The sequence below is a fragment of the Phyllobates terribilis genome, unplaced genomic scaffold (assembly GCF_046119375.1).
Source record: "Phyllobates terribilis strain yellow unplaced genomic scaffold, ASM4611937v1 Scaffold_11__3_contigs__length_659146591, whole genome shotgun sequence".
NCBI lineage: Eukaryota > Metazoa > Chordata > Amphibia > Anura > Dendrobatidae > Phyllobates > Phyllobates terribilis.
Genome location: NW_027362771.1, coordinates 171,019,858 through 171,046,765, shown reverse-complemented (window position 1 = coordinate 171,046,765; position 26,908 = coordinate 171,019,858). Strand labels below are relative to the sequence as shown.

The window sequence follows — 26,908 nt, the reverse complement described above, 5'->3', positions numbered from 1 at the left end:
AGTCCTCAGAGGTGTCACCCCAATCGCACTTGCTTCCTCACAGCTCCCAAGTCTCCAGCTGCCCGTCTGAGTATGGGGTAACACAGATGGTTGAGTCTGCAGAGCTGTTTAGTCATACTATAGCCTGGGAAACAGAGGCCTGCTCCAGAGCTTCTGCTAATCCAGACGAGGAAATGATCTGCACTGATGCCCAGAATCTTTATAAGTCGGATCCAGGACCAGATGAAGAAGGTTCTGAGCATAATGTAGACCCTCGTTCCCAAACTGTAACTCCTGTTGGTGGAGACAATGATGAAGACGATGATGAGACTCAAATACCTGATTGGAGCGACAACTTGACTTTTCGGTCAGGGCAGGAAGAGGTTGGCTTTGAGGACGACGGGTGTGATAACACACAGGGTGATGATGACGAGGTTGGAGATCCCACTTACTGTCAATCCACAGTCAGCCAGTCGATGAGGTCAGCGGAGGAGGTGGAGGAGGATGTGACTAGCCCAGGGGATGGGGATTACTCGGTACCCGAGCCTTTGCCTGGCCTTGGGGATGTCGCGGTGGTCGGCTCCCTGGCCTGTACCCTGTCACTCTTTAAAAGGGTGGATAATTGTTACTTTTATAAGAGTTCGTGACACCACCTGTGGTATCTGGTGAGAAGCACCAGCGCTGCAGCAGTCCACTGAGACCCGTGATAAGGCAGCTCGATGGTATAGTTCCCCACAGGTGGAGCTAGGTCTCAGGGCAGCGTATGCAGGCGGAATGCAGGACAGGCGAGACCCAGCTGGGTCAGAGCAAGAACGGGAATGGACACGGTAGTCACTTCAGTACCTTTTACTGGGGAAAATTCAGGCACATCTGGGAGCACTATAAGGTGAAGGGTGCATATCAGGATCCTCCCCAATGAGCGGGTGTAGGGCCTCCTGTTTCTTGCCTCTGCGTAGTAAGTTTCTGACCTGCCTGGAGCTAGGCCTAACTTTGTCTCTGTCCTGCCAGGCTGACCTTGTGGTAGGGCCTTCTCTTGGAGTTCACGCTCCCAGTATGTGGGGCCTAAGCGTCTCCTGGCTCTGTTACGTATCAGCACCTTAGCGATCCTGGGACTTGTAGTTCTCCAGGGATTCCGATTATGCCTTACTGGGTCATAGAGATCCCGGCAAGCTCGGATCCGGTGTCTGGTAAATGCTTCGGGGTGAGCGGGTAAAGCTCCTCTGCCCCTTATGTACTAACTCGCCACTCACCTTCGGCCTTCTCGGGCCCTCACTAGGCTTTACACACTAACGGCAGCTTGCCGCGCTTCACCGATCTTATGGCGCCGGCACACCTTAAGCTCTATCTGGGCTCCCTGAATCTAGATAGCAGGAGCCTCGTGCTCCACTGCTGAACTATTAACTGAGTTCTCTAGACTAGACTGAGCTCCACTGCAGACTGACCTCTCTTAGGCTTCTCTACTGCAGGAACTCTTCAGAGGAACTGAATTGCCTAGCTCCACCTTCCCTATTTATATCCCTATTGGGCTCCCTCTGCTGGTCTGAGGTGGAAGGTGGAGATGTGTGAATGTTTATGGGGGCCTCTTGTGGAGGATTCCATCAATACACTCTTCTAGGATCTGTGATACCAAGCGCAGCGGGGCGTCACAGATGCTATTGACGACGAGGTTAGGTTGCGCCTTCCTGGACTGAGACAGAGTACTGGAAGCACGTCAACAACTGCATCCTCAACCACAACTCATCCTCTGACCACAAGTCGTAGTGGCTCTTCAGGTCGCATGGGCTCTAAGCCTTGCATAGCTTGGGCATTTATTCAGATCGATAAGGATGACCCAACTCGTGTTATCTGTAATATTTGTCACCAAAAGCTAAGTAAAGGCCAAAAAATCCATAGTTTGAGAACTTCATGCATGTACCGTCACATGGATATGAAGTATAAGTTGCAGTGGGAAGCTCACTGTGCTACAATGCGGCCTAGCAGGCTGGGCCAACCACCGTCTGCCCCATCTTGTGCATCCGCGGCCTCTTCATCCTCTGTGACTGGGGGGACAGCAGTCACACATGTTTTTGGACGCAGACCTGCTACCTCTTTACCTGTAACAGCCAGTGTGATTGGCAGGTCGTCAGTTCATTGGGAAGTGGAAACACCTGCTGGTGTTGAGCGCTCTCTGAAATCGAGAGCACCACCTTTGGATCAAGACAACCTAACATGTCCGCCTGCATTTTCCTCATAGACCGGCAGTTTGCCGGGGACACCCTACTGAACCCCGTCTAAGCACAACAGCCAGCCCTCGGTCTCTCAGATGTGGAAAAGTAAAAGACCATTTCCTCCTAGCCATGACAAAGCTAAGAGGTTGAATTTCACCATCTGCAAGCTGTTGGCTACAGAAATGCTGCCTTTCCGCCTGGAGGACACAGTGGATTTTCGAGACCTTATGTCCGTCGCAGTGCCCAAGTACCAGATGCCCAGTCGGCACTACTTCTCAAAGAAAGGTGTGCCTGCGCTCCACCAGCATGTCGCACACAACATCACCGCTTCTTTGAGAAACTCTGTGTGTGACAGAGAGCATTTCACCACAGACACTTGGACGAGTAGGCATGGACAGGGGCGTTACATGTCGCTGACTGGGCACTGGGTAACTATGGTGACAGCAGGACAAGGGGCTGCTGTCCAAGTCTAACCGCCCCCACGAGTTGTTCGTCAATCCTCTTTATGTCGAAGTTCCTCCACTGCTTCTGCCTCCTCAACCTCCTCTCGGTCCTCCACCTGCACCCAAAGCCTGTCTGGTAATGCCACCTGCTTTCTAACTGCGCAGAAGGAATCCTGCACACCTCCTTACTATGCTGGCAGCAGGGCTCAACGGCATCAGTGTTTACTTTGAAATGTCTGGGAAATGTGAGTCACACAGCTGAGGAGTTGTGGTCAGCTCTGGAGACCCAGTTTCATGAATGGTTGTCTCCACTGGACCTGCAACCAGGGAAGGCCGTGTGCGACAATGCTGCAAACCTGGGTGCGGCCCTTCGCCGGGGCAATGTCACACACGTGCCTTGTATGGCTCACGTGTTGAACCTGGTTGTCCATAAATTTTTAGCCCACTATCCCGGACTAGATGGCCTTCTGCAGAGGGCACAGTCGCTGTGTGCTCACTTCCGCCGTTCGCATCCCGCAGCTCAACGACTTACATCTCTACAGAAGTCGTTGGGCCTGCCAGTTCACCGGCTGAAATGCGATGTGCCGACACGGTGGAATTCAACTCTGCACATGTTGCAGCGACTGTGGCAGCACCTACAAGCCCTGGTGCAATACGTTCTGACGTATAGCCTGGGCCAACGAGATCCAGAGAAGGGGCAAATCACGCTGCAGGAGTGGTCTCAGATCAGGGACCTATGAAGTTGACGCGCCCCCTGGGATGTGGGGTAACCTTAGCCGGGCCGTGTAGACGCTGGGGGTTGTAGTCACTGTGGCGGTGACCCGGTCCGTGACCCAGGGTGGTCAATCCAAGGTTAATTTGTATATATGGATTTTATAATGTCCGACTACGCCACCTGTGGAGTGCGGCCAAAGGGACCACCGCTGCGGAACAGTCCTCTGAAGCTGGTGGTTTTGCAGCAGTGGTATTATTACTCACCACAGGAAGAGTGTAGCTTCAGGGCAGTGTGGGTGGATGATGGTGGTTGTAGTGCAGGGAGTCAGTAATGAACACAGAGTCCATGTGATGCAGTCCCAAGATCTTTACTCACAGTTGTTGCAGTCCAGATTACAGGTACCAGAGCAATCTCACCCGTCGTGCTGTGCGTACTCAGTGAGGGGCTCAGGCCACCCCCAGATAGCTCCGGAGTACTTAGCAGGACCCCCTTCTGTGTGTCCTTTCTCTGGCCTTCTCCCTGCACCTCACACCCAGTGACACTTCTATCCGGTATCCTCGGGCCTTGGCAGGCGACTTGTGTTCCCTCCCCTGGGTCCTATGTGGCTACCTTCTTAGTGAGACTGGTGTGGACTTTTGCCTGCAGTACATGAAATGCTGCAGCCTCCGGTTTCTAGTTGAGCCTTGCTGTTTCTCCGCTAGTTGAAGGACCGGTTCCCCTTATCTGGCCTGACCCCTCTACCTCCTGGTAGAAGCGGGAGTACGGGTGGCCTTCTGCACGGCCCGTAGCCCTAGGGTCCCTTCGGTTCCTGGAGCCTTCCTGCTCCCACTCCTCTCTTCTCTCCTTCAGTCCTGGACCTCCCAGGCTAGGACCGCCTCCGGAGCAGAGCTCATGCCGAGCCTCTGCTCCTGTCACTTTTCCTCCTCTGACTGGCTTGCTCTTTCTAAGATGGCTTCCTATTTATACTCTCCCTGTCATGTGCTCCCCTAAGCTGCTCCCCTAAGCACCCACTACATAGGACCCTCCCACCAGCTAGGGACCTGGGACTGTGCTCTCCCTTAGGAGCAATCTCGCCCTACCCCCACTGCGGGTATGTGTTGGATGCAGGTGTTAGGGTCCCGAGCCATACGCCTTCCTTACCTGAGGGTGAGATACCACACCTCTGGGTGAGATGCAGTAACTCTGTGGCGACTGAACCCTCAGGGGCGCCACACACCCTTCTGCACAGTTTTGAAATCGCGATGAAGATGTTTAGTGCTTACGACGATGTCATTATCAGCATGACTATTCCGGTGATTTACAAGCTGGAGCACACATTAAACAGAATTTAGAGTCAGGTAGTGGGACAAGAGGAGGTGGAAGAAGTAGAGGAGGAGTCGTATGCGGAAGGGATAACATCTCCAAGGTCCAGACGGTTGGCAGCACCAAGGCGGCAGGCATGGGAGGGCGGGGGAGAGGGATTAACCAGGGCGCATGTTAGCAGCCAAACTGTTGAGGAAGGTGCAGGAGCCGAGGAAGAAGTGGAGGACGAACTGGCGATGGGCATGGAAGACTCATCAGATGAGGGAGACCTTGATCACATTTCTGTTGTGCGAGGTTGGGGGGAGAGGGAAGAGGAAGGAAGCATGATTCTTACCTCGCTACCAACACAACAAGGACTTGGTCCTCCTGGATGCGCAAGACACATGAGTGCCTTCTTGCTGCACTACCTGCAACATGACCCTCAGATTGTCAGAATTCGAAGTTGCCACACTCTTAGATCCCCGGTACAAAAGTAAATTTGCCGAAATAATTCCTGCCATAAAAAGGGATTGACGCATGCAGGAGTATCTGCAGACGCTGCTGCAGAATCTTACATGTGCTTTTCCACAAAACACCAGTGGTGCACGTAGTGAATCTCACAGTTCTTACTTGCCAACCGTGGGACTGTCGAGTCTTCATCACTCAAACCGTAACAGTAACACAGAATCTGCTGGTAACAGCAATTTTGTGGAATCGTTTCACCACTTTTTTAGACCATCCTTTGCAAGGCCACAGGAGACAAGAAGTCTGACACATAGTCAATGCCTAGAGAGGATGGTGCAGGAGTATCTCCAAGTGAACATTGAAGGCATGACTGTGTCACTGGACCCTTGCTCATTTTGGTATTCCAATCTGGAAAAATGGCCGGAGCTCCCCACTCACGCCTTGGAGATCTTGTCATGCACTGCAGCCAGTGTTCTCTCTGAACGTGTGTTCAGCGCTGCTGGTGGTGTGCTGACAGATAAGCGCACGCGGCTGTCCACTGAGAATGTAGACAGACTCACATTCATAAAGATGAACAAATCATGGATTTGCAAGGACTTTTCTACCCCTGTGTTATCCTTGGGAGACTAAAAGCTTGAGGATTTGGTAAAATCACCCCACCAACCGTTTTAAGCAACTGTGTTAAGCTGCACATAACACATCTGCATCTCTGGCTGCTATGGGCATAAAAGGGGACAAACTTATGGTGTGGCACCCATGCTCTCCTGACCTCAACCCCATTGAGAACCTCTGGAGCATCATCAAAAGGAGTGTCTATGATGGCGGGAGGCAGTTCACATCTAAGCAACAGCTCTGGGAGGGTATTCTGTCCTCATGCAAAACAATTAAAGCAGAAACCATCCAAAACCTGACAAATTCAATGGACGAGAGAGTTCAGAAGCTCCTTTCGAACAAGCGGTCCTTTATGCAAATGTAACATCACCTAGAATAAAGTTTTGAGTTGAAAACTGTTTGAGTTCAGTTTGTAATAACCTGCTAATGCTTATAATTTCAAAAATGACCATTTTTTGTTCTTTATTAAAATGAAAAGGTTGAAAACTCTGCTGTGCATAATAATTTGGAACATGCATTTTGAGTGCAGTTTGAGTTTTTTACTTTTTTAAAAATATACTGTTATCATAGGCAGTTTGTACAAAAACCTTTCAATTGTACTCTAATAGTTATTTGACTGAAAAATGACAATGACTGCAATTCATATAGGTAATTTGGGAAAATCTGAGAAAATATTATTGGCATAATAATTTGGAACACAGTGTATATACATGAAGAATACCTAGAGTTTCAAAATTCTAACTAAAGTAATCTTGCAGAAAATAGAAAACAATTAACAGGGCGGGCCTGCGAGGCCCCACGTATGCGTTCTAGGGTTAAGTGGTGTCTGTGCCACAATTTTTGGAAAAAATGGAGATTCTTTTTGGAGTCCCCTTGCTGTGCCTTACGTGACGTTGGCATCGTCAATTCCAGGTGGGTTGGGCGCTCCCCCCCTTTTAACTGTAAGAAACTACATACACTATGGCTTGGGGTAACACAGATGGTTGAGTCTGAAGAGCTGTTTACTCAGAGGTCTGCTCCAAATCTTCAGTGTCTGCTAGTCAGCGTAGAATTTTTAACTGCTTCTAGCCTAGGCAATACTTTGGGCGTAGTAGCCCAGCTGCGAAGCAAGTTGCACAGCCTGTGCATCTAATAAGAATTTTTAAATGCATCTAGCCTAGGCAGACTGTGGGGACCCCCAACCAAACCCAGACACTCAGCCCCCCTACCGCCCCCCTTTCCTTGACAATACAATAATGTAACTCTTACAACTGGATGGGTGAGGATCGCTCACAGCTTTATTAACTCTTTATACTCATTCCATTAGAAAGGCATTTTATTTCTAAAATAATTCAGCTTGTTGCAGCATGCCCTGGGTCTCCACTCCGGCAAGTTGGCCAACAAGTGTAATTCTCCAACATGTCCTTTCTATTTCCAGGCCACGGAGGATCCTGCGTACTCGTATGCAGGACTCTGACCCCCACCCATCACTCTTAACGCTTGTTCCACTCCGTCCTGGAGTCCTGACAGGAATATATCCAGTACAATATCCATTAAGTGAACACCGTCGGGCCGTATGAGGCCTGCTTTATCTCCTTCCAGTTGTCGGTGTCGTACCACTACACCGTCTCTGTCTCTTCTAAATTTTGCCATCTGAATATTTATTACCCGCCTTGTCCGTTCGATGGCTGTGATGTCTCGCGCACCTTGCCATACCGCTATCGGCACAATCTCTGACCATACTATAGCTAGTTTTGTGAAAAATTCTCTGAAGCGCTCAGTGTCTAGTTTCATTATTGCCATTAGTTATGCACTCTTGTGATGACCTAGGTTGTTTCCCCCGGCCTGTATAACTAAGATGACCGGACATCTTGCCTCTCTCCCTACCTTGATTACCTCCATTAGTACCTGTGGCCATAGCAGGCCTCTAATACCTCTCCAGTTGAAATATGTGTTATGAAACTCTAATTTCTTCCCGCCTGGGCGGACTTTCGCCATTTTTTCTGCCCAATATATATACGAGTGGCCTATCACCCACACTGTTGGCTTTGCGTCACCTGTAAAAGAAACAAACCATGTTAGGATAACAAGTCCGGTCTTATGTATCTTGCCAAACACGTGGATCGCCATCTCCCTATCCTCTGAACTTCCGTTTCTGACAGTCCTGCTCTTGCTGCTTCCATGGCCGCACCTATGCGGAATGAGTGTATCCCGTAATCTTTGGGGTGGTTCCCTGCCGATGTTATGCATTTATTAAATATGCTTCGAACTGGTATCTTGATAATGGCGTTCCATCAATGTGTGATAGGAATAAATTACTTTGTGATCTGATGGTTATATATGTTTTTACTATTGTTACCCGACTCAGTGTACCGTTTGTGGGTTGTAGAAGTACCCAAGTGCCCCTGACGCTGGAATCATTTTCGATTTGTGTATGCGTAGACGTAATGCATTATTGGCTATGACTACGTCCTGGTGTAATAAACCTCCACTGGTGGTAATTTTGAATTGAGGGACTAATTCGCTTATGCATAGCGCCCCGAAGAAGGCGATCACAAATGCAGTAGACAGTAGTGTTGCTTCAAATTGTTAGTGTCATGTTAATGGTGTTAGGGATATGATGTGAGAAATCAGTTTTAGTGACACGGGACGGGACGTCTACACTCCTTACTTGGCTGACCCCTTTTCCACCCTTTTCTGGATTGTCTGATGATGAATCTTTGTCACATCTCCCCAATTCAGTAGTTGGAAGTGAAATGCTACTCCGGTCAGACACCGCTGCACTGACGCCCCTGATATGCCCCTCATCATTAGCTGGTGGAGAAATTCTATAGTGACTTGTGATCTGGCTTGTTCACATTGGTCAACCCGTCTGCCTGCTACTAGTCGTGTCCACTCTTCCCATGCCTTATCGTATGCTTGCCACGTCGACGGGGCAACTGACACTCTGATTAATGGCATCAACTATTCGCCACTAGATCTCATAGGGAAGGTGGGCAACTGTTGCCCGATGGGTGGGCGTTGTGGAAGAGCTCTGTGAAAATCAGCCAATTGAATTGTTACAAAGCTTTAGTAGCAGCTTTAGACCCCTCAGCATAGTGGCTAGCGCGGACCCAAACATTGTGTTTTAGGCACAGGAATGCTAGCCTGGGTAGTAAGCCTAGCACTGGGAGAGACAATGATGCCATCTTATTAATGCAGTGCGCTAGGCTGGTGTTTTTTGTTATGAAGCGTATATTTTTGTAAGCCAGGCGCGCGCCCCAAATTTCTATTGCTACCACTATTGGGAAGAAAAATTATTTTCAGGGCTAGATTCAGCTAAAAATTATTATTCATTTAAAAGCTGGTGGAGCTTGGTATAGATGGCCTAATACAATGAGTCCCACACACTGCTTGAAGCCCAAATATTTTTTCAGAGCTAGATGCAGAAAAAAATTATATTCAATTTGCAACCTGATGGAGGTCAGTATAGATGGACTAATAGAACAAGTCCCACACACTGCTAGAAGCCCAAATATTTTTTCAGAGCTAGATGCAGATAAAAATTATTTTAATTTGCAACCCGATGGAGGTCAGTATAGATGGACTAATAGAACAAGTCCCACACACTGCTAGAAGCCCAAATATTTTTTCAGAGCTAGATGCAGAAAAAAATTATATTCAATTTGCAACCTGATGGAGGTCAGTATAGATGGACTAATAGAACAACTCCCACACACTGCTAGATGCCCAAATATTTTTTCAGAGCTAGATGCAGAAAAAAATTATATTCAATTTGCAACCTGATGGAGGTCAGTATAGATGGACTAATAGAACAAGTCCCACACACTGCTAGAAGCCCAAATATTTTTTCAGAGCTAGCTGCAGATAAAAATTATTTTTAATTTGCAACCTGATGGAGGTCACTATAGATGGACTAATAGAACAGGTCCCACACACTGTTAGAAGCCCAAATATTTTTTCAGAGCTATATGCAGATAAAAATTATTTTTAATTTGCAACCTGATGGAGGTCAGTATAGATGGACTAATAGAACAAGTCCCACACACTGCTAGAAGCCCAAATATTTTTTCAGAGCTAGATGCAGATAAAATTTATTTTTAATTTGCAACCTGATGGAGGTCAGTATAGATGGACTAATAGAACAAGTCCCACATACTGCTAGAAGCCCAAATATTTTTTCAGAGCTAAATGCAGAAAAAAATTATATTAAATTTGCAACCTTATGGAGGTCAGTATAGATGGACTAATAGAATGATGCTATGCCCAAAAGGTTTTACTTCACTAGGTGCAGTTCAAAAATTGGTATTCTATACACAGGTGGTGTAGCTTGCAACTCAGATAGGCTACTCCACTGACTAACACATTCTGCAATAGGCCAAAAAGGATTAGCTTTGCTAGATTTAGGCAAATGCTGTGAAAAAAACTTGCACAGCACTGGCACAGACCTGCCTGGCAAAAACTGATAGGAACTGATGTAACTTAGTCCTGAAAAGGACTGCAATTACAATTAGTCTTTACTCCCAACCTATCTATTTAAGAGCACAGACCTGCCTGATAAAAGTCGTAAGAAATGCTGTAACCTAGTCCTTAAAAGGACTGCAATCACAACTATTCCCTACTCCCAAGCTATCTGCAGATTTGTGCGAAAATTGGCTTTAAATTAACAAGGTATAGCGCACACAGCAACAGCGGTGCCGTCTAACACGCAGCTGCAGCAGTGAGAAAATGGTGGCGACGGGGAAAATGACTGGGTCTTATAGGGCAAGGACATGTGACATACACTGCCAATGACACATGCCCTTGCTTGTGTGAAAAAAAGCAGTTCGCTCCGTGTGTGCTCTGCTGATAGGCTGACAGATTGCAACTCCCCACTGTAAATGCGGGAAAGAGAAAAAAAAATGGAGATCTTCATTATTCCTGCAGAGATCCATCCCCTGCCCCTCTCCCCGCCCCTCCCCCCGCCCCACTGTACACTCAAACTGCGTATTAACATTAATTTTCATCATTACTGAGAAAAAATCCAGTTATGATTTTGGTGCATGAACAGTTATCAAACATAACCTCGAACAGCCGAATTTTTTTCAAATCTTTCGTGTTCGCCGAACGGCTCGAACACCGCCCAAAATAGCTCGAATTTGAGATTGGCGAACAGTTCGAGTCGAACAACGCTCATCTCTACTGCTTATCCACCACTTGGACTATCCTGCACTGCAACATTTTATCAATTTTTCTCTGACGTCCACACATATTAGCTACAGTGCCATGGGTTAAAAACTTCTTGATTATTTTGCGCACAATGGACAAAGGAACATCAAGATCTCTGGAAATGGACTTTTAATCTTGAGATTGTTGATATTTTCAACAACTATGGATCTAAAGTCATCAGATAGTTCTCTTCTCTTTCTGTTCTCCGTGCTTTTTGTGGCACATACAGACACACAATGCAAAGACTGAGTCAACTTCTCCCCTTTTAATCTGATTTTTATATTGCCCACACCTGTTACTTGCTACAGGTAAGTTTGAACAAGCATCACATGCTTAAAACAAAGTTATTTACCCACATTTTTGGGGATAATTTTGTCCTGGCCAATTTTTGGGGTTTAGTGTGAAATTATGGCCAATTTGTCTTATTTCTCATTTTTTTGTTGTTACAATATAGGAAATAAACTTGTGTAATACATGTAATTGCAATACAGAAATGTGAAAAAGTGTTTGCCCCCTTCCTGATTTCTTATTCATTAACATGTTTGTCACACTTAAATGTTTCAGATCACAATACAAATTTAAATGTTAGACAAAGATAACACAAGTAAACACAAAATGCAGTTTTTAAATGAAGGTCTTTATTTTTCAGGGAAAAAGAAATCCAAACCTACAGGGCCATGTGTGAATAGTGATTGCCCCCCCCCCCCTCTTAAAACATAAATTAACTGTGGTTTATCACATCTTTGGGAAGCTGAGTTCAATTTCCCTAGCCACACACAGGCCTGATTACTGCCACACCTGTTTTCAATCAAGAAATCACTTAAATAGGACCTGCATGACAAAGTAAAGTATACCAAAAGATCATCAATAGCTAGACATCATGCTGTGATCCAAAGAAATTCAGGAACAAATGAGAAACAAAGTAATTGAGATCTATCAGTCTGGAAATGGTTATAAAGTCATTTCTAAAGCTTTGGTACTCCAGTGCACCACAGTGAGAGCCATTATCCACAAATGGAAAAAACATGGAACAGTGGTGAACCTTCCCAGGAATGTCCGGCGGACCAAAATTACCCCAAGAGCGCAGCAACGACTCATCCAAGAGGTCATAAAAGACCCCCCAACAACATCCAAAGAACTGCAGGCCTCACTTGCCTTAGTTAAGATCAGTGTTCTTGACTCCACCATAAGAAAGAGACTGGGCAAAAATGGCAAGCATGGCAGAGTTCCAAGACGAAAACCACTGCTGATCAAAAAGAAAATAAAGGCTTGTCTCAGTTTTGCTAGAAAACATCTTGATGATCGCCAGGACATTTGGGAGAATACTCTGTGCACTGGCGAGACAAAAGTTGAACTTTTTGGAAGGTGAATGTCCCATTACATCTAAAGTAGAAGTAACACTGCATTTCTGAAAAGGAATATCATACCAACAGTAAAATATGGTGGTGGTAGTGTGATGATCTGGGGCTGTTTTCCTGCTTCAGGACCTGGAAGACTTGATGTGTTAAATATAACCATGAATTTGGATGTCTACCAAAAAATCCTGATGGAGAATATCCGGCCATCTGTTCGTGACCTAAAGCTGAAGCACACTTGGGTTATGTAGCAGTAGAATGATCCAAAACACACCATCAAGTCCACCTCTGAGTGGCTTAAGAAAAACAAAATTAAGACTTTGGAGTGGCCTTGTCAAAGTCCTGACCTCAATCTGATTGAGATGCTGTGGCATGACTTTAAAAAGGCGGTTCATGCTCAGAAATCCTCTAATGTGGCTGAATTACAACAAGTTTGCAACAATTCCTCCAGAGCATTGTAAAAGACTCATTGCCAGTTATTGCAAATGCTTGATTGCAGTTGTTGCTGCTAAGGGGGGCGCAATCAATCATTAGGTTTAGGGATCAATCACTTTTTTACACAGGGCCCTGTAGGTTTTGATTTCTTTTTCCCTTAATAATAAAGACCTTCATTTAAAAACTGAATTTTGTGTTTACTTGTGTTATCTTTGTATAATATTTAAATTTGTTTTGTGATCTGAAAAATTTAAGTGTGACAAACATGCAAAAGAAAAAGAAATCAGGAAGGGGGCAAACACTTTTTCACACCACTTTTATTTTCTGGGAGAAATACTTCATTTTCTAGAACAATTTCAACTGTGCCAATATGATTGTAGCTGTATTGCACTGTTGCTGAAAGTGTACCTTCTACAAATTTATATGCATTTGCAGACACTGATGATTCATTTGAGAAATATATTTCTTTTAATTTCAGAGACGTATCACAAATTCTCTCCATGGCAAACAAATGCAGAGAGAGACTTCAAATATTCATTGCAACATGCCCAATAAAAAATCCATGAATGGCATATGAGAAGCCTCATAGAATGGATTAAATGTGGAACAACACACCTTGATGTTTCAGAGGTGTTACCCCTTTCTCAAGCATCAGATGCAGTGAATATTTGAAATCTATCTTTCCATTTGTTTGAGATTAAGAGAATTTGTGATATTTCTTTGAAGTGAAAAGAAAAATATTTCACAATTCAATCATGAGTGTACATGAATGATTGTTAATTTGTAGGTTGGAGCTAGGTTTGAAGGTTCCCAGGGACTGAATAATGCAGCCTGAAGTAAGTTTAGAGTATGGGTTTGTAAGGAAAGTGTGCCCTCTTCTGTGTACAGAAGAATGAAATGGCTCCCAAAATATTGTTAGTTTTCTATTGTATTGTTGACAAACCATTGCTTCTTCACTTTGAGAACATAAAGCCTAATCCTGTTCTCCAAATAAAGGGATAGTTTTTGGTTTGATAAAAAATAATTATGTTTAGTCGTTTTGAAAATAGAAAACCTATTCCTGATCATAATAAAGAGATCATTTATTTCTCTCATAGCAGAGAAGCCATTGCTCTCAATCTGAATGCATGTTTCAGTGCGCTATATAAAGGGACACATTTTTGATTGCTGCACCACTCCTTCTGAAAACGCTGTGGCTGTTTTCAATTACACAATTGCATAAACATCAGAAATGCAGGCATCTGTCTCCAAAAAGGCATTATTTTTGGACTGCTTTTATTATTTAAGTAGCCTAAAAATGTTGTTGTTACTGCAGTATTGTTAAATGTGCTCTTATTTACCACAGGTTACCATCTGTTTTCTCTTAGCCAGTGCAGCTTCTGATTAGTTGGACCGGTGCGACATTATTATTGCAAAGATGACCTTACAACAATCACTTACCACTCCATGGATCCTGAAAGGTAAGAGAATCTCAGGACTCCCATTCAGCATCAGAGACTACTGACATGGCTGATTAACCTAAGTTCCTCGAATTCACCTGCCTATCTCTAGTTAACCCCTAAAGGACCGAGCCACTTTAATGACCAGGCCTTATTTTTTAAATCTGACCACTGTCACTTCATGAGGTAATAACTCTCGAACACTTCAACGGATGCCACTGATTCTGAGATTGTTTTTTTGTGATATATTGTACTTCAAGATAGTTTATCCGATATGACTTGCATTTAATTGTGGGAAAAAAAATGGAAATTTGGCAAAAATTTTGAAAATGTTGCAATTTTCAAACCTAGACTTGTTATGTCCTTGAATCAGAGAAAATAACACAAAATAGTTAATAAATAACATTTCCCACAAGTGAACTTTACATCAGCACAATTTTGGAACCAAAATTTTTTTTGTTAGAAAGTTATAAGTGTTAAAAGTTGACCAGTGATTTCTCATTTTTCCAACAAAATTTCCAAAACCATTTTTTTTGGGACCACATCACATAAGAAGTGATTTTGAGGGGCCTTTATGACAGAAAATACACAAAAGTGACATCATTCCAAAAACTGCACCCCTCAGGGAGCTCAAAACCACATTCAAGAAGTTTATTAACCCTTCAGGTGCTTCACAGACACTGAAACAATGAGGAAGAATAAAATTAACATTTAACTTTTTTTTTAAATTTAATTTAGTCCCAATTTTTTTTATTTTCACCAGGGTAACAGATAAAAATGCACCCAAAAATTTTCTGTGCAATTTCTCCTGAGTACGCTGAAGATACTCGGTACTCACCCAAGTATACTCGCTGAAAGGGTTAACCGAACATACTCGCTCATCATAAGCGAGGAGACATTTCACTTTTCCAGATCCTTTGTGCTACCAGTAACGTGGAAGCCCTTAAATTTCCATTGATAGATGATGGACCTGAATGAGTTTTGTTTTTGTGGATAGATTTGAAGCTTTTATTGGGAACATTTTACATAACATTTTTGATCACATTTTTCCAGTGCTCTACGCTGAGCACTTATTTTGGAGTTTCCATCTCCCAAGTCTCTGAGTGACGTGATTCAGGTGACACCCCCAGGAGATCCATTCACTATAATGAGGCAGCAGAGTTACTCTGGACTCCATTTGGCCTCTGTTCAGTGTTGTCCTTCTTTTCAGAGGTGCACAAAACTGTGGCTGACCGCACGTTTATGCACACCTAAAAAGACGGACACCGCCGGATCACAGGTCAGATGGCGTTCAGTGTCGCCATCAGCCTTGTTATAGGGAAAGGGAATCTTCCTCTGGGACAGTCATTTAAGGACTTGCTTTTTGTTGAACAAGTTGACCTTTTTATTTGTACCATTTTTGGGTACATGACATTTTTTGATCACCTTCTATTCCAATTTTTGGGGAGGGAGAATGAACAAAAAACGGCAATTCAGGAATTGTTTTTTTTTTATATTTTTTTATGCCGTTCCGCTTGTGGTAAAATTGATAATATAGCTTTATTCTTCAGGTCGAATGTTTACAGTGATACCACATTTATAGCGTTTTTTAAGTTTTGGTGCTTTTACACAATAAAAACTTTTAAAGAAAAAATATTTTTTTGTATTGCTTTATTCTGAGAGCTATAACTTTTTTATTTTTCCGCTGATGGGGCTGTATGGCGGCTTGTTTTTTGTGGGACAAGATGACGTTTTCAGAGGTACTAATTTTATTTAGATTCGTTTTTTTATCGCGTTTTATTCCCCTTTTTTCCAGCGGTATTATGATAAAGCATTATTTGCCTCATTTTTTTAGGGGTTGCTTTTACAGCGTTCAGTGTAGGGGTTAACTAGTGGGACATTTTTATAGGTTGTGTCGCTCCGGACGCGGCAATATCAAATATGTGTACTTTTTTTATTTAACTTTTTTTTACATAAAAATGTGTATTTATTAGTGAATATTACGATTATTATTATTCTATATTTTTTTTACATATTTTTTCAAATTTTTTTTACCATTTTTTAAACTTTTTTACTTAGTCCCTTTATGGGACTTTCACTTTTTTCTCTTTGATCGCAGGTATAATGCATTGCAATGCATTAGATTGCAGTGCATTATACCTTTAGTGAAAGCTCCTGAACCCATGCTGTGAGCATGGTCTCAGCAGCTTTCCGCAGCTTGGTGACCAGAGGGTCGTCTTGACGACCCCTGGTCACCATGGCAACGATCGGACCCCGCCATCTGAAGGCAGAGGGAGCTCCCGTCCCACTGCCTGCCTCCTGAATGCTGCGATCGCACTCGATCGCAGAATTCAGGGGGTTAACAGCTAGTGGTGATGCTGAAACTGCTCCTGGCTGTTTAGTGCCGGAGCTCAGCCTCTGGCAGCGCTGACCTCCGGCACTGATAGAGCAGAAGGTGCTGATTTACAGCATCTCCTGCGCGATCATAATGTGATTGGTCAGTCAGATTGACTGACCGATCACAGCGATCTGGGTGCGGGGACCACCGGCATGGGTCCCGGCACTCCTTCTCGTGCTGCTCAGCCGTTACAGACAGCTGTTGGCACTTAACTGTCACAGCGTGTTTACACGCTGTGACAGCTTACAGCCATGACGGACACTGCACGGCAATGAGCATTAACTTACATCCGCTCATGCTGTGCAGTGTCCGTCATTGGGCATTAAGGAGTTAACAGCATTTATGGAGGAAACAATTTCAAAAGAAGTCTTTACTTGAAATAAGCTAATACTACAATGGTACAAATAATGTGCAGTTTTGATTGAACGATGAGAAGGAAACACTCCGCTAACCTGTAAGAATACATATGTAAACCATCAATCCACATGTAGATCAGTAAAATCATAATACTCAACAAGCTCCGTGATAGGATAAGTTAAGGACACTTTGCCTCTGAGTTTTACCGCAATGTTAACTTTGATCAAAATAAATGTGTATTATCTCTTCCAGATTATGTTATTCATGATGTTTCCTCTGGAGAGGAAGAGAAACGTGCAAACAGCTGGTGTTTGTCATTTTAGACTAATGATGCTGAAGACCTGGAAATGTTCTTGTGCCATTAAGGCAAAGAGATCTCCCGTACAAAACTCATCTTGTTTTAATTTTCTCCTGTCATTGTTGGAGTGTTTGCCAGAAATGGCTGACATTTCTCAAACAGGTAAACCAATTCATTTTTTAATGAACATGGAAAAGAAACATTTGGCTTTTTTATGTGTTTGATGCAGTATATAATGAAGCACTTTACTTTTTAAGTGAACAGTTCAAGAACACATCAACGTAGAATAGTAAATTGTATTGGAAGGACAAAGAGACATATAAAGAATGGTAGAAAGATATACAACATGCATTATAACATATGATGTGTTTTGTGTTGTTTTTTCCTTCCATCCGGTATATTTTACGCACACTGAAATAATAAATAATAAATTTGTGTATTAAAGATATTGTGAATGCATAATCTCTTTTTAACCACTAGTTAAGTTGAATATATCATATTTTGAAAAGTTATCACCATAAGACCTGGTGTATTGAAAATTGAGAATTATTTTGGAATACAATTAAAAACACGATTTCTCTAATTTTACTTAAATGTGCTTAATATCACGAAGAAAACATATTTTCTATTAGTCAGTAAAATGAATTTACACCCCTTTTAAAATAAGGAAAATGTTTCTCAATTACAAATGTAAGTGAGTAAACCAATGGCAAGATATTCTTATTGTTACCAAAGACCTAACATTGAAGTGCTAAAATTTACATTGTAAAGTTCATTGTTAAAGTGCTTCTGTCATAAACAAAATACATTTTAACATATTAACCCCTTAATGATCTGACAGATTTGTTTAAAAGCAAAGTTTATGATTAAATAGTTTTCTTAGTTTTCTTCATCCTTGAATTCAAACAGCCCTTTTTGTATTTTTCCAATTATAGCTGAGGGCTTTTTTTTGCTGAATGAGTTGTATGTCTTATTGTCATCATTTTGGGGCAAATATACTTTATTGATTAGCTTTTATTAATTTAATGGGGGGAGAGAATAAAAAAATGAAGTATTTCCATTATTACTGTCTGCACTTCTTTTCTTACGACATTTACCTTGGGATAAAAATGTCAAATTACCATTATTCTACAGATCGATATGGTGCCTCTGGAAGAAGCAAGGCAAAATGGGCATCAGGGTGGAGGGATGCGGTGCCTATACTGTTGTTGCAGCTGACACAATTTTTACTTGGTAGGTTTTACTACCTTTGTTTACATAGTATTATCTTTGGCTGCATCTTCTCCTTATAACTTAGCTTATGTTTAATGAGAAATTGAGTATCCCGTATTGGTTGACTGGTACCATTTCTGTCCATTGCACTTTATATGCTTATGTGTGAAAAATTATTAACTATTAGGTGCTTGCTGTGTTCTCTTTCAATGAGGCATCTTTGTTTTAACCCCTTCATGCCTTGGCCATTTTCCGTTTTTGCAATTTTGTTTTTTGCTCCCCTAATTCCGAGAGCTATAACTTTTTTATTTTTCTGTCAATATGGCCGTGTGAGGGCTTGCTTTTTGCTGGACGAGGTTTTTTTTACCATGTTCACTAAATGCTAAAACTGACCTGAAATTATGATTCTCCGGGTCATTACGAGTTCGCAGACACAAAACATGTATAGTTTATTTTTTTTAAGTGGTGAAAAAAAATCCAAAGTTTGTTAAAAAAAGGCACCATTTTCTGAGCCTCGTAGCATCTTCAGTTCTCATGATCTGGGGCTCATTTTTTTGCGTTCAAAGCTGACGTTTTTATTGATAGCATTTTGGGGTAGATACGATCTTTAATCGTCTGTTATTGCATTTTATTACAATGTTGAGGCGACCAAAAAAGAAATTCTGGTGTTTATATATTTTTTCTCTTTACGCTATTTACCGATCAGATTAATTATTTTTAGATATTTTAAATATTGATTCTGAATGTGGCAATATCAAATATGTGTATTTTTGATTTTTTTTATTGTTTTATTTTGAACGTATTGTTATCTGCGTGACAGCGTGGCAAAGCAGGGATGTTCGTGAGCAGAGCCAATTTTTTGGCGCGAACAAGCCGAAACCCCGAACACGAACCCGAATTTGAAATGCCAAACAAATTCGCTCAACACTAATGGTGACCCATCAGCACCCAGCAAATGTGATTGCAGTGAATGATGGGCTGACAGATGGAGCCTTCTTTATACAGTACATACCACAGTTTCTACTGAGTGCAACTTTAAAGGTTTATATTTATGGCATCGGCAATACGTTTGGTGGCAACCAATCATCGATATGAAGAAATATGGAAAGCAGCACTCACCAGATCTTTCTTGGCTTAAAAGTCCATTATTCCATCATGTGTGGACAACATAGGAAAACATGCGGCAAACAGGTAAAAAAAGGGAATAGGTGCAGGGGAGGAAGAGAGGACGACGGCCGTTTCGCATCTGGCTGATGCTTCTACGAGTTCTTTACGCGTAATAAATAAAATGACTGTATATATTTTAATTTCCTATATGAACCTTACCATGTTCCATCCAGGATAGAGGTAGTCTGTTCCAACAAACTCAAAATAATGAGCTAGGCCTTCCTTTAGCCACACATCTTCCCACCATACGGGAGTTACTAGATCTCCAAACCACTGTGAGATAAAAAAGAATTTACATCTTTAGATACTCCTGAAGTAGAGTTAAATGAAACAATATCATATAAAAAGATCACCAAAATAATATGGTAAAAAGGACATGGCCTAGGAATCACAAAATCCTTGTACAACACATCCCTTTACCGTGTCACAATTTGCTTAGACATAGTCATTACCTTTTCTCTACTTTTGCTAAATATAATTTCAAACATTCACATCTATTTTAGCATCAGAACTTACAAGAAAAAATCTGAAAAATAATTAAAGGGAAGCTATCAGCAGGTTTTTGCTATGTAATCTGAGAGCAGCATAATGTAGGTGCTGAGAGTCTGATTCCAGCAATGTGTCACTGTGCTACTTTTTCACTAAAATTTGTGTTTTAACAGCATAACATTATCACTAGGACTAGGTGTCTCGTGCCATCTAGTCAACGGCTCTGTGTAACCATGACTTCACCACTCATCTGTTGCTTTTTATCAGTGTACAGTGGAAATCTTACAATCAGTGGTGGGAGTGGGGTTATACAGGGCTCAGCATTTTGAGCACTGCTAAATCTGCAGCATAGAAAACAATGAATATAACAAAATGACAGCATGGAGATCAGCAAATGACACATTGCTGAAATCAGAGTTTCAGTCCCTACATCATTATGCTCTCCGATTACAATGAAATTACTCTGGTGACAGATTCCCTTCAAGTGATCAGAGATTTACAAACCTTTAGATTAATGAAGAATAGGTCTCCAAAATGATCTTACCTACACAAAATATTTTTAAAAACAGTTATGAAATATGTGAACAAGAACTACAAAATATGCTAAGTGAGCAAGTAGTGGGTGAATAAATATATATTGCAAGTAGGTAAACCTTAGATTCAGTACACAGAGCACTTGTGCCCTACCTATAAAGTAAAAATGAATATTTATAAAAAATGAAATATTGTTTCCAAGGAATACTTCACATTAATGCAATATTTGGTAATTTCCTTTGTGAATTTTGTGTATATGAGCTACATTTTAGTTTCTTCTTCAGGCATTACCCAGTTGTAATGCCCGGCATCTATACATTCTAATGGGACAATTTGTTTTAGGGGGCTCTCCAGGGAGAAAAAAATTAGTATTGATATTGTAAAAAAATATTTTTCAATAATAATTAAGTTTATTGGGTATCAGCCCCAGGAACTAATTTTCTAGGCTTTTTTGCTGATTTCTTTTCTGCATTAATGATTACTTAAATTGACTTTCTAAAAGGAGAGATATATGACTTAGTATTCTTATAGTAATAATATAATAGTAATAATATTTTAACAATTATTTGAGCTGCTATCAGACAGTCACGTGCACATTTCTTTAACCCCTTTAAAGCCCAAGATGTACGTATCTGCGCCCTGGGCTTTAAGAGCCTGATAAGTATTAGTATGTCTTTGTGATCGCAGGCTGTTCGGGCGCGATCGCCGCCGGGTGTCAGCTGATTGTCACAGCTGATACCCGGTACTATGTGCAGGGAGTGGTCCCGCACGGCTCCCAGCACATTAACCCCCACAATGCTGCGATCGAAGTTGATCGCAGCATTTCGGTGGCAAGGGGAGGTAATCGCAATACTCACCTTCTCTTCTGGCCTCCAGCGTTGTCTGCCCGCGGCTTCCCGGATGTTGCCATGACGACCCAATGTCGTCATGACAATATCCGGGTCGCCAAACAGCAGGAAGATACTTTGGTCATGCGCAGTGCATGACCAAACTATCTTCTGCATCTGCAGCGCTGACAGCCTGCATAGCACAGGTATGGTGCTCCATCACTATGCTATGCAGGCGATCAGAATAAAAAAAGTGAAAGTCCCATAGTGGGACAAAGTATAAAAGTAAAAAAAGTGTCAGAAAGTGAAAACAACAAAAAAAAGGTAAAATATATTAAAAAAATAAAAAATAATCCACCAAAAATAAAAATATAATGTACCCATTAATAAATATTATCATGAAAAAAACGAAAAAAACAATAAAAGTACACATATTTGGTATCGGAACAACCTGACGTATAAAACTGTCCCACTGGTTAACCCCTTCAGTGAACACGGTAAAAAAAAATAATTAAAAAACGAAGCAAAAAACAATGCTTTATTATCATACCGCCAAACAAAAAATGGAATAACACGCGAACAAAAAGACAAATATAAATAAAAATGGTACTGCTGAAAACATCAGCTCGTCCCGCAAAAAACAAGCTGGCATATAGCTTCATCAGCCGAAATATAAAAAAGTTATATCTCTCAGAATAAAGGGATGCAAAAAAATATTTTTTTCTATAAAATTGCTTTTATTATGTAAAAGCGCCAAAACATAGAAAAACAATATAAATGTGGCACCGCTGTAAATGTACTGACCCAAAGAATAAAGCTACCTTATCAATTTTACCACACGCGGAACAGAATAAAAAATGTAAAAAAAAACAATTCCTGAATTGTTGGCTTTTGTTTATCCTGCCTCCCAAAAATCGGAATAGAAAACAATCAAAACGTGCCTGAAAATGGCACCAATAAAAACGTCAACTCATCCCGAAAAAAACAAGCCGTCACATGACTGTCTGCCAAAATATGGAAAAATTATAGCTCTCAAAATCTGGCGATGCAAAAACTAGATTTTACAAAAAAATGCATCTTTTAGTGTCTGACAGCTGTCCATCATAAAAAACCAATATGGTTCTGGCATCACTGTAATCGCACCGACCCGAAGAATAAAGTTGTCTAATCAGTTATACCGCACGAGGAATGGCATAAAAAATAAACTCTCGGGTTAGGGTTGTGCTAGGGTTAGGGTTGGGGTTAGGGTTGAGCTAGGGTTGAGCCAGGGTTGGGCTAGGGTTGGGGTTGGGATAGGGTTAGGGTTGGGATTTTTTTCAAAAGTAAAAAAAGATGACGATATGGCAACCAGTGTTGAGCACAAGTGCTCGCTACTTGAGTTTGCATCGGGTGCTCGGGTATGCATTGAGTATCGCGGGTGCTCGAGTGACATGCTCGAGTCTCCGCCCCATATGGTTCACGGCCAAAAAAACCTCGTTGTCTTATAACGGTGAAACATGATGATGGGGACTCGAGCTTGTCACTTGAGCATCCGTGATAAATGGTGCTTACCTGAGTACCCGATGCAAATTCAAGCGCACTTGCGCTCAAGACTAATGACAACTTATTTAATATGATGACCTAATGTTATCAAATTCTGTGTCGTACCTCTGAGTTCAAAATGTTCACTATACCCCTTGATAAAATCCTTGTGGGGTGTAGTTTACAAAATGAGGTCACTTGTGGGGGGTTTCCACTATTTAGGCACATCAGGGGTTCTACAAATGCAACATTGCATCCGCTCTCGATTGCAGCCAATTTTGCATTCAAAAAGTCACACAGTGCTCCTTCCCTTCTGAACTCTGCCGTATGCCCCCAAACATTGTATTTTCCCCACATATGGGGTATTAGCGTACTCAGGAGAAATTGCACAAAAGTTTTTGGGGTCCATTTTCTCCTTTTACCCTTGTGAAAATAAAAAATTGGGGCTAAAACATTTTTGTGGAAAAAGTTACATTTTTTTATTTTAACGGCTCCATGTTATAAACTTCTGCAAAGGACTTTGGGGTTCAGGGTGCTCACCTCACATCTAGATAAGTTCCCTGAGGGGTCTAGTTTCCAAAATGGTGTCACTTGTGGGGGGTTTCTACTGTTTAGGCACATCAGGGGCACATCCGCTAATTATTCAAGCAAATTTTACATTCAAAAAGTCAAATGGTGCTCCTTCCCTTCCGAACCCTGCCGTATGCCCAAGCAGTGGTTTTCCCCCACATATGGGGTATCTGCTTACTCAGGAGAAATTACACAACAAACTGCATGGCGCAATTTTTCCTGTTACCCTTATGAAAAGCAAAATTGGGGGCTGAAAAACATTTTTGTGGGAAAAATGTGAACATTTTATTTTTACAGCTCAATGTTATAAACTTCTGTGAAGCCCTGGGTGTTCAAGGTGCTCACCACACATCTAAATAAGTTCCCTGAAGGGTCTAGTTTCCAAAACGATGTCACTTGTGGGTGGTTTCCACTGTTTAGGCACATCAGGGGCTCTCCAATTGCAACATGGCGTCAGCTAATTATTTAAGCAAATTTTACAATCAAAATGTCAAATGGCGCTTTCCTCCACATATGGGGTATCTGTGTGCCCAGGGGAAATTGCACAACAAATTTTGAGGTCCACTTTTTCCTGTTACCCCTGCGAAAATAAAAAAAATTGGGTCTAAAGTAACATTTTTGTGAAAAAAGTTTAATGTTCATTTTTTTCTTCCACATTCCAAAAATTCCTGTGAAGCACCTGAAGGGTTAATAAAGTTCTTGAATGTGGTTTTGAGCACCTTGAGGGGTGCAGTTTTTAGAATGGTGTCACTTTGGAGTATTTTCTGTCATAAAGACCCCTCAAAGTGACTTCAAATGTGATGTGATCCCTAAAAAAATGGTTTTGTAAATTTTGTAGGAAAAATGAGAAATTGCTGGTCAACTTTTAACCCTTACAGCTCCCAAATAAAAAAATTGTTCATTCCAATATTGTGCTGATGTAAAGTAGACATGTGGGAAATGTTATTTATTAACTATTTTGTGTGACATATCTCTCTGATTTAAGGGCATAAAAATTTGAATTTTGAAAATTGCAAAATTTTCTAAATTTTCACCAAATTTCCATTTTTTTCACAAATAAACGCAAGTGATATCGAAGAAATTTTACCACAATCATGAAGTACAATATGTCACGAAAAAACAATCTCAGAATCATTGGGATCCGTTGATTCGTTCCAGAGTAATTACCTCATAAGTGACAGTGGTCAGAATTGTAAAAATTGCCCTGGTCATTAACGTGCAAACCACCTTGGGTTGTAAAGGGGTTAATATATTATGAAGGCACTAATGTGGTTTAAATGGCAGGTCTACTTTAAATAGGCTTATATGGAATCATTATATACTGTGACTCTAGACGAATAAATACACATTGCATTTTCTACCCACAGTAAGCTGGAAATGTTTTATTGGTCATTTAATGGAAAATAAACCCGGCTTGTAAATGAGTCTATTTTTCTTTTAACTATCTTGCTATTAAATTCGTTGGAAAACATTACTCTGTATGATGTTAAGGACTATATTGCATGGCTTCTATAGTTTATCAGGTTAAAATGGCAAATATGTATTTACAAATAGAGAATTCTATCAAGGAAAATAATTAGAGGCTTGGGTCAGTTTGCTGTATTATGTGTAATCCATTGTAGGGACCTCATTTCAGAGACTTTTAACTATTATTTAAATGATCTTTAAGTTTTATTTTGTATATAAAAATGTGATAATCACTTGCAATGGTTGATTTCAAAGAGCTCTGTCTACTGAAAAAAAGATGGAAGACATGCTGATTGCACAGCAGGGACTCATTCTATTCAGGTTTTGAAGTCTATGATTATGGTTGTTACCTACTAAGAAAAAAGAGCCTTTTGTCCCTCTAGCAACCTTTCTTAATACTATTTGTGCTTAACCAGATACAGCTAAGAGCACTGTGTAAAATGTACAAGACAAAACTTTGAAACAAAATTTATTTTGCTAAGTTTAAAGATCTCTTGCATGCTGTCAGAAGAGGAACATCCTGTGCATGCACAAGAATGATGTCTATCAATTTTTAATATAGGCTGGAGAGAAAGCGTAATAGAGTAACATAAATCTGCTCTTTCAGTCTTTGAGGGTGGGTTAATGTCAAGCTGATTTCAGCCAAAACAAAGTTTGACATGTATATGAAACTTGGCCAGAACACTCTGGTCTTGTAATAAATCATATTCCTAATCTTCTACTATCTGAAACACAAGATATAATTAAGTAAGAGGAGCATTGATTAACATCTAAAGAGATAGGCTAATGGTAATTAAATCGCATTCCCAACTTAACAGGCAATTTATGTCCCCATGGAGCTATTAATTTTTCAAAGTAATCTATTAATATAGTATTAACATTTATACTTTCAATTTTGTGTGCAATTACAATATGTATAATCTCTTACTTAATTTGATTCTGATGAATATATTTAAATCTACAATATATTTCCATGTAATATGTTCTATCTATCTATTCATCTATCTATCTATCTATCTATCTAAATAAAAAAGACAGTGAGCAGCACAACCTTAAGCAGATTTTCCGTGCAATACATCCTGAGTAATGCGGTTGTCCAGCGCAAAATATATAAATGGAAAAAATCAATGCTTGACAAAGACCATGTTGTGAGGTCGAAACGTTGCACCACTTGGTGCTAGATTAAAGTCCACAATTTTTCCTTGAACTGGAGTGCTGCCTGATTTTTTCCATTTATCTAGCTATCTAGCTATCTGGCTATCTAATCTATCTATCTATTTCACCATGCCATGTATGGGTGCAAGCAAACCTTAGGATCGAAGTTAAAAAAATCTTTGCTTGATAAATCCAATGAGCTAATAAAGTTCTCGCTCTCTACAATTTTAATCATTTTTGAGTGCTGCCTACCTTTGCTTTTTTTGTGCATTTATCTAACTATCATCTATATGTGTATATATTATATATACTGTATATGTATATAATTTGTACGTCATATCTACCATCTATCTACCTATATATCTTTGTATCCATCTATTTGCATCCCCTCACCCTATCTATATATCAATTTTGAGCAAGTGCTATATATATACATATATATATATTTATATATATATAGATAGATTGATTGTGTTGAAAGTCACTGATTTATATTAGATATCTGTAGAAAAAGGCATGGACTGCACATTCAAATATTATATATTGTTCTACTGTGGCTAAGCAACATTTTTCAAAAATGAACATTAGGGTCTGAGTAAACATTTTTATCAAAGTGTATGAGCCCATTGCCATATTACAGTGACATCTGTAGTGAGTCCCTAATCTGTTAAAAGTAGCACTGCATGACTACCACCACCAATGGAACACTGCACCCTCAAGGAATGGCATTCATGTGCCGAACAGTTCATTTATATAAGGTTAACCAGTTCAGAGGTTTCTTTTAATCTCATGGCATATTGCTGCTATGAAGCTTAC

The 26,908-nt window shown here is 41.2% G+C and overlaps 1 protein-coding gene across 1 annotated transcript in view; it reads right to left on the bottom strand.

Moving 5' to 3' along the window:
* TRHDE (thyrotropin releasing hormone degrading enzyme) overlaps window positions 1-26,908 on the bottom strand; it is a 1,416,750-nt gene that overhangs the window by 765,429 nt on the left and 624,413 nt on the right. Inside the window, exon 5 of the mRNA XM_073651798.1 lies at window positions 19,689-19,802. Coding sequence (XP_073507899.1) covers window positions 19,689-19,802 — 114 coding nt within the window. The remainder of the gene's footprint in view (window positions 1-19,688; window positions 19,803-26,908) is intronic.